The following is a 9,071-nucleotide window of genomic DNA, read 5'->3' as shown; positions in this document are numbered from 1 at the left end:
CTAACCACTATAAAATCGATGTTTTCTAGAGAAACAGTCACAACAAAAGTTCCAAAACTCTTTGACCTTCATCCTATGTTAGTGAAGGATGCAACTATGCATTAAAACAGAATTTTCATTTTTTTGAATTTTTCTCAAAATCTGAGGGTTAACTAACACCTACGAAAATATTGAATTTTTCGGTAAATTCTCTATATACTGAAGCCTATAATCTTTGGTATTGTTTTAAAATTTCTAAACACATTCTACATTATTATAAATGTATATTAAACTCTCTTTCAGGGTATGTGGGCATTGTTTTAATTGTTGGTCAATCAATTTAGTAAAACTTCATAATACTCCCCAAATTGGTGCACTAACCAATATAAAATCGATGTTTTCTAGAGAAACAGTCACAACAAAAGTTCCAAAACTCTTTGACCTTCATCCTATGTTAGTGAAGGATGCAACTATGCATTAAAACAGAATTTTCATTTTTTTGAATTTTTCTCAAAATCTGAGGGTTAACTAACACCTACGAAAATATTGAATTTTTCGGTAAATGCTCCATATACTGAAGCCTATAATCTTTTGTGTTGTTTTAAAATTTCTAAACACATTCTACATTATTATAGTGGTACATGGGCATCATTTTATTTTTTGGTCAATTAATTTAATAAAACTTCATAATACTCCCTAAATTGGTGGACTTACCTCTATAAAATCGATGTTTTCTAGAGAAACGGAGACAAAGAAGGTACTAAACCTCTTTGACCTTAATCATATGTTAGTGAAAGATTCAACTATGCATTAAAACAGAATTTTCATTTTTTTGAATCTTTCTCAAAATCTGTGGGTTAACCCCCTACGAAAATATTGAATTTTTCGGTAAATGCTCCATATACTGAAGCCTATAATCTTTTGTGTTGTGTTAAAATTTCTAAACACATTCTACATTATAATAAATATATATTAAACTCTATTTCATGGTACATGGGCATCGTTTTAATTTTTGGTCAATTAATTTAGTAAAACTTCATAATACTCCCTAAATTGGTGGACTAACCACTATAAAATCGATGTTATCTAGAGAAACGGAGACAAAAAAAAGTTCCAAAACTCTTTGACCGTCATCCTATGTTAGTGATGGATGCAACTATGCATTAAAACAGAATTTTCATTTTTTGAATTTTTGTCAAAATATGTGGGTTTAACAATCCCTACGAAAAGTTTTCGGTAAATGCTCTATATACTGAAGCCTATAATCTTTAGTGTTTTTTAAAAAAATTTAAACACATTATACATTACTATAAATGTATATTAAACTCTCTTTCAAGGTACATGGGCATCATTTTAATTTTTGGTCAACTAATTTAGTAAAACTTCATAATACTCCCTAAATTGGTGGACTAACCACTATAAAATCGATGTTTTCTAGAGAAACGGTGACAACAAAAGTTCCAAACCTCTTTGATCTTCATCATATGTTAGTGAAGGATGCAACTATGCATTAAAATAGAGTTTTTATTTTTTTTGAATTTTTGTCAAAATCTGTGGATCCCTACAAAAAAATTGAATTTTCGGTAATTGTTCTATATAATGTAGCCTATAATCTTTAGTGTTTTTTTTTAATATTTATAAATAAGTTCTACATTATTATAAATGTATATAAAACTCTCTTTCATGTTACTTGGCATCGTTTTAATTTTTGGTCAATTAATTTAGTAAAACTTCATAATACTCCCTAAATTGGTGGACTAACCACTATAAAATCGATGTTTTCTAGAGAAACAGAGACAACAAAGGTTCTAAACCTCTTTGACCTTCATAATATGTTAGTGAAAGATTCAACTATGTATTAAAAGAAAATTTTCATTTTTTTGAATTTTTCTCAAATTATGTGGGTTTACCTCTACGAAAATATTGAAATTTTCGGTAAATGGTCTATATACTGAAGCCTATAATCTTTAGTGTTGTTTAAAAAATTTTAAACACATTCTAAATTATTATAAATGTATATTAAACTCTCTTTCATGGTACATTGTCATCGTTTTAATTTTTGTCAATTAATTTAGTAAAACTTCATAATACTCCCTAAGTTGATGGACTAACCACTATAAAATTGATGTTTTCTAGAGAAACGGAGACAAAGAAGGTTCTAAACCTCTTTGACCTTCATCATATGTTAGTGGAGGATTCAACTATGCATTAAAACAAAATTTTCATTTTTTTGTATTTTTCTCAAAATCTGTGGGTTTAACAACCCCTACGAAAATGTTTCGGTAAATGCTCTATATACTGAAGCCTATAATTTTTAGTGTTGTTTAAAATTTTTGAAACACATTCTACATTATTATAAATGTATATTAAACTCTCTTTTATGGTACATGGGCATCGTTTTAATTTTTGGTCAATTAATTTAGGAAAACTTCATAATACTTCCTAAATTGGGGGACTAACCACTATAAAATCGATGTTTTCTAGAGAAATGGAGACAACAAAAGTTCTAAACTCTTTGACCTTCATCATATGTTAGTGAATGATTCAACTATGCATTAAAACAGAATTTCTATTTTATTGAATTTTTCTCAAAATCTATGGCTTAACTCCTACGAAAATATTGAATTTTTTGGTAAATGCTCTATATACTTAAGCCTATAATCTTTAGTGTTGTTTTAAAATTTCTAAACACATTCTATATTATTATAAATGTATTTTAAACTCTTTTTCTTGGTACATGGGCATCGTTTTAATTTTTGGTCAATTAATTTAGTAAAACTTCATAATACTCCCTAAATTGGTAGACTAACCACTATAAAATCGATGTTTTCTAGAGAAACGGAGACAACAAAAGTTCCAAACCACTTTGACCATCATAATATGTTAGTATAGGAGGCAACTATGCATTAACCCCTACGAAAATATTGAGTTTTACGTTAATCGCTCTATATACTGAAGCTTATACTGTTAATGTTGTTTTAAAATTTCTAACCACATTCTAAATTTGTATTAATGTATGATAAACTCTTTTTCGTGGTATATGAGAATTGTTATATTTTTTTATCAATTAATTTAGTAAAACTTTATAATACTCCCTAAATCGGTGGAATAACCACTATAAAATCGCTAATTTCGTGAAAAACGGAGACAAAGAAGGATCGAAACCTATTGGAACATCATCATAGGCTAGTGCGGGATGTAACTATGAATTAAAACAATATTTTCATATTTTTCGAAATTTTCTCAAAATCTATGTGTTGCTTTAGTGTTGTTTTAAAGTTTCTGGTAAATTCTATATATACTGAAATCTATAATATTTAGTGTTGTTTTAAAGTTTCTAACCACATTCTACATTTGTATTAATGTATGCTAAACTCTATTCATGGTACATGAGCATCGTTCAATTTTTTAAGAAATTAATTTTGTAAAACTTCTTATTCTCCCTAAATTAGTTGACTAACAATTATAAAATCACTATTATCTAGAGAAATGGAGACAACAAATGTTCAAAACTTCTTTGAATATCATCATATATTAGTACAGGAGGCAACTATGCATTAAGCAATATTGTTATATTTTTTGAATTTTTCTCAAAATCTATGTGTTAACCCCTACGAAAATATTGAGTTTTACGTTAAATGTTTTATATACTGAAGCTTATACTTTTTAGTGTTGTTTTAAAACTTCTAACCACATTCTAAATTTGTATTAATGTATGTTAAACTCTCTTTCGTGGTATATGAGAATCGTTATACTTTTTTATCAATTAATTTAGTAAAACTTTATAATTCTCCCTAAATCGGTGGAATAACCACTATAAAATCGCTAATTTCTTTTTGTCCATATTAATACTTCTTGTCAACTTGTCGTACGTGGTGTATCTACCTTTACAAGGATCTGCCCGTCCTATGGGCGGGAAGTTATAATATCTTTTATGATAATTTATTTTAAAATATATTAAATAATATGTTAAGTTAGAGTGTAAATGTAATAATAGATAAGTTTGTTATAAGAAAAAATAATAGGAAGTTAAATAAATGTAGTGGTCCAACTATGATTTTTTGTAATTAGATTTTTAGTGCTTCTATTTTAATAGTATTGATTTTTAATACTTTTTGTCAACGTGTCATACGTGTTGTATATATCTTTATTTACAGCCATGTATTTTATCATTTTTGCTACTAAATAGGTGGTCGTAACTCGTAACATGTCAAAGTTAGTTTTCAATATTGGTGTTTAAGCGGCCTGAGAATATGATGAATGTAACCTTTGCCTTTGTCTTATCTTCTTCGCTGTTTTATGTCTACTAAAAAATAAGAAGCAATGCACTTTAAGAGAGGACACATATATATTGAAGAAGGATTGTATAAAATAAAAGTAAGAGTATGATCACAAAGTTGCACAATATTACATTACATGTCATAAAGTTTGGATATTATTAAATGTCCTACAACTTATAACTGGTCCCATTCACCAATAGCAACTGCTTCATCACACTTGGCTTAATCTCACCTTGCTCCGCCACGATACGACTCTGTTCTGGGCGAAGAATGGGCCGAATAATACGACCTCGAGCCTGTGGATACAGATTGATTAGTTACATTCTGTGAATGTGATCTTGGTTGATCAGTAGTTGTTTCCGTCGCCTGAGGAACATTGCTTCCCCATCCTCTAGTGCAGCAGCAGAAGATATTCCCCATGACTGAGTGATGTAAGACTCAAAAAGTCAAGTAAAGGCAACATATTGATTTTCCAAGATCAACTTCTGAAATTTTGAAAGGTCCGTATGATAATGCTTTGTTTGTTAGCTACAGGATATCCTTTGTTTTACTATTTCTGTCTATTCATTTATGGGCTTTGCTACGAAATCAACATCCCTATACCACCTCCATTGGTTAGAGCCTCTAATGGGTTCTTAAAATTAATTTAATTGTTAATTGTGTATTTTATGAAGTTTAGAACCTTTAATATTGTAATTAGTTTTGAGAAGGTCCATTGGGAGAACTCCTATGAGGTTCTTAATTTTTATTTTATTTTAGAAATTGAATTATTAAATTTAAATTTTATAAAACTTATAAATTATTAGATTTCATAAAATTTAAACAAATATGACTTAAAAACATATTAAAAACAGAAATACAAATTTATTATTAGAAATTTTAAACAAACATGAAAGAAAAGCCTAAATAAAAATTCAAATAAACATGAGCTAATCTCACATATGAAAAATGAACTATATCCAATCAGACAAGTCTGAAGCAAAGCAAAAGAAAAACTAAAACATGTCCTGTAATCTCTATAAACTCAGAGAGCTGAGTTCTTGACCTTTTGTATCAGAAAAAATCAAATCAATATCTAAACCGGTGCAGTCTGCTACTGATGCTGCTCCTGAACTGCCTTGTAACATTTGAGACTGCAGAGAGGAAGCTTTGTCATGAACTCATTAACAATCTGATTTAGCAATTGTTCTCATTAACATATATGAGACATAGACTAAACAGAGTTTTGTGAAAAAGAACCATACCCAGATAGTTTGGGATCAAACAGGCTAGGCACTTTGTCAATGGGAAATGAAACAGTTGTTCCATTAGGACCCATTATTGTCCTGATGTAGCTTGTTGAGGCCCTTTCCTCGTGTGCAGCTTTCTCCTGTTATCAATTCATCAATGCATATGACACAAATTGTCAGCATCTCAGTTTTTACTCAGAAATAACGTATCAAAAATAAGGTGGGCTTCTCTGTGTACCTGAGCCAATTCATCAAGTCGTTTTTTAATTTTGTCTTCACGCTTCTTCCTGCTCGAATCCTGTCCTAGAATTTTTCTAATGGCCTCTGCCTGAAGAAACAAAACCAAGACCATCCCTGTCGTGAGCTTACAAATACTTTAGATGCTCATAGCGATGATAGAGAAATAACACTAACCTCGGACTCTCTTGCAGCCTTCTCAATCTGAACTTTTCGCCTTTGAGCATCTTCTGCCTTCTTCAGTTGCTGCTCCATCTCTGAAAAATTCTCCTTTTTCCCAATATATTATTTTCAACATAAGTTATCAACCTTTATTCCAAAAGATATATACTTATGAATCTGAAGCAAAAGATAAAAAACACATACTTGTCGACGTAGTAGGAGGTAATCCATCTGGAAACTCAATCACGCCCAATTACTTTCATGTGAGAAGCTATCTCTATACAAACAAATACAAAGTCAAAGCTAATCTCAAATCTCATCATCAAAGCTAATCTCATCAGCAAAACCAAATTTCACTTCCAACGAGATTCACAAGCTTCAAATCAATACAAAAACTCAAATAATTCGAACCTACAAGGTGATTTCAATGAACGGATTTGGAGAAGGAGAGCAACAACACTAGATTTCTCAGACACAAAAAAAAAAACCATCGAAGAAGAAAGAGAGGCGGCCAATAAGAACAGAGCACGTATGGGGTGTCTAGTGGTTCCAAAACCCCTTAGTTTGGCACCCGTTCTTTGGTTTTATTTTCTTTTTCATTTATTTTTATTGGTTTTTTTTTTTAGAATCCTTTCTAAAAGCCTCCAATGGAGGTGCTCTTAGAGCCATGTATTTACAGCCATGTACTTTCATGTATATATCTTTATTTACAGCCATGTATTTTATCATTTTTGCTACTAAATAGGTGGTCGTAACTAGTAACATGTCAAAGTTAGTTTTCAATATTGGTGTTTAAGCGGCCTGAGATGATGAATGTAACATTTGCTTTTGTCTTATCTTCTTCGCTGTTTTATGTCTACTAGAAAATAAGAAGCAATGCACTTTAAGAGAGGACACATATATATCGAAGAAGGATTGTATAAAATAAAAGTAAGAGTATGATCACAAAGTTGCATAATATTACATTACATGTCATAAAGTTTGGATATTATTAAATGTCCTACAACTTATAACTGGTCCCATTCACCAATAGCAACTGCTTCATCACACTTGGCTTAATCTCCCCTTGCTCCGCCACGATACGACTCTGTTCTGGGCGAAGAATGGGCCGAATAATACGACCTCGAGGCTGAGGATACAGATTGATTAACTACACTCTGTGAATGTGAGCGTGGTTGAACAGTAGTTGTTTTTGTTTTCGTCGCTGAATGTGATCGTGGTTGAACAGTAGTTGTGTCCGTCGCTGGAGGAACATTGCTTCTCCATCCTGTGGTGAAGTAGCTGAAGATATTCCCCATGACTGAGTGATGTAAGACTCAAAAAGTAGTGTGTCTTTCTGTGATGAAAGCGAAGTTCGGCTTTTATATTAATTGTGTTGTGTGGTTGGTGGAAAACATTTGTGTAAAGTTTGACTTTGGCGGGACTACATATCATTTATAGTCAAAGTCTGCTTTTTTCTTTGATATTCTAAATTTGTAATAATTTGATTATAGAAAGTATCCCACCACTTATACAACAATTCCTTAAAAAATTTTGATATATAAGATCTTACACTGGTACGACCCATGGTACGACCCAGAAGACAAGTTATTTTTCTTCTAATATATATAGATAAATAAAATTGATACTATTTTTTCTTTAATCCTATATATAGTAAAAGCTCTATAAATTAATAATATTGGGACTTTGGTATTTTATTAATTTATAGAGATATTAATTTACAAAAAGTTTCATTTTTTAGATTTTTCTATTTAAAATATTTTTTTATAAAATAAAAAAATACTTGATTTTAGTCTATATACATTAATTATCTTTTTTAAAAAATTAACACTTATATTAGTTTTATTATGTTATTTAGTGTATATAAAATATGTTTCATACAATTTAAATGCGGTTTTAAATATAATATTATTAAATCTAATCAAAATATATTAAGTGTTAAGAAATATAAAGATAAACAATGTAATGGTTGATTGATACTTATACACAATATATATACATATAAATTATTAATTTATAATTTTAATGGGAGCATATATTTACGTAGAATTTTCTCAAAAATTATATTATTTTATCGATTTGTGTCATATTTTGAACTAGTCTAATTTGGGACCAAGAAAATTATTAATTTATGGTGTTTATTAATTTATAAAATATTAATTTATAAAATTTCTACTGTATATTATATGAGTATCATTCGAAAAAATGTAATCTTCTATTTTGTAATTAATTACATTTTAATCTTGATAAGTCGTCAATACCTTAGGTCTCTGCATTGATTATGTGGCAATCTTATAATTAATTTGGACAAACCCGGACTAACCTTTTATTCTCTAGAGAAATTTATTAATCACACATATAATAAATTCATGTATATCTTTAAATCTACCCATTATTAACTACACATATAACCTTAGACCAACAAAAAAATTTCGACAGCATTAGAAAGTATTGTTACACAATATGGTAAGATTTATACGCACCACTCACTACCATATCCCTTATACAAACCATCATAATATTTTATGTATACTATCATATGACAAATTTTCGAAAATAAATCATGACAAAAATTCATAATAATATTGTTCTATTATGAGTTCCGTACTACCCACTACTATATCCTTTATACTAAACTATAATAATAGTTGTATGCATTGTTTTATTAAGATAAGTATACGTTGTAGTGCTCAAAACATATTTGTTTCAACTGTTTTATTATTCTGTATAAGTTTTAATGTCATGTACAGAACAATATTTCATTGGTTTTGAATTTTACGTTGGGGCTTGTCCAACACATATATGTAGGACGATGGTGCAACGCCAAAACATATAGGTAGTTGGTTAATCAATTTTAATTGATTATTTAACTATTTTTTATACCGTACCAGATCAAAATAATGGTCCGTCGATGTATTAGAAGTCAATTAATTTTTTTATTAGTTTAGTGAGTAAGCATAGATTAAGTACTAAATCAATACATGTGTTATACAAGTTGATTTAAAATTTGTATTCGGCAATATACAACTCATTTGTATTAAATAAAAATATATTTTTACTATCTTTGTGCCAAAGTGTATATGATTCAAAAGATATACCGGCATGTCATAATTATATCCTAGCATATAGGAAAAATATCAATATATTTATGGAAAATGTAAAAGTATATATTCCAAAGATATTA

General features: G+C 29.4%; 1 protein-coding gene and 1 pseudogene across 2 annotated transcripts; both read right to left on the bottom strand.

Annotated features, from left to right (window-relative positions):
* Nucleotides 1-4,679, bottom strand: part of LOC106315371 — a 15,303-nt pseudogene extending 10,624 nt beyond the window's left edge.
* A 486-nt stretch (nucleotides 4,680-5,165) lies between these two features.
* On the bottom strand, nucleotides 5,166-6,445 carry LOC106317044. 2 transcript variants are annotated; one of them, XM_013754905.1, is made up of 6 exons: nucleotides 6,299-6,445; nucleotides 6,092-6,164; nucleotides 5,903-5,995; nucleotides 5,727-5,816; nucleotides 5,504-5,628; nucleotides 5,166-5,392 (listed from the first exon to the last, which is right to left on the bottom strand). In XM_013754905.1, exons 2-6 carry the CDS (start codon nucleotides 6,116-6,118, stop codon nucleotides 5,353-5,355), a joined length of 375 nt encoding a protein of 124 aa, XP_013610359.1. In that variant the 5' UTR covers nucleotides 6,119-6,164; nucleotides 6,299-6,445; the 3' UTR covers nucleotides 5,166-5,352. The 2 variants fall into 2 exon arrangements, with proteins under 2 accessions (XP_013610359.1, XP_013610361.1); XM_013754907.1 differs by having other exon boundaries at nucleotides 6,303-6,445.
* Between the last annotated feature and the right edge of the window lie 2,626 nt (nucleotides 6,446-9,071).

Source organism: Brassica oleracea, chromosome C9 (genome assembly GCF_000695525.1).
Source record: "Brassica oleracea var. oleracea cultivar TO1000 chromosome C9, BOL, whole genome shotgun sequence".
NCBI lineage: Eukaryota > Viridiplantae > Streptophyta > Magnoliopsida > Brassicales > Brassicaceae > Brassica > Brassica oleracea.
The sequence above is the reverse complement of the archived record's forward strand: the minus strand, read 5'-3'. Positions and strand labels throughout refer to the sequence as shown.

Excerpts from the sequence above, each read along its gene's own strand:
- LOC106317044 (XM_013754905.1), bottom strand. The coding sequence starts at position 6,118 with ATGGATTACCTCCTACTACGTCGACAA. Across the intron at positions 5,817-5,902 it reads AGGCTGCAAGAGAGTCCGAG|GCAGAGGCCATTAGAAAAAT; the intron begins GTTAGTGTTATT and ends TTGTTTCTTCAG. Across the intron at positions 5,393-5,503 it reads TTTGATCCCAAACTATCTGG|TCTCAAATGTTACAAGGCAG; the intron begins GTATGGTTCTTT and ends TCCTCTCTGCAG.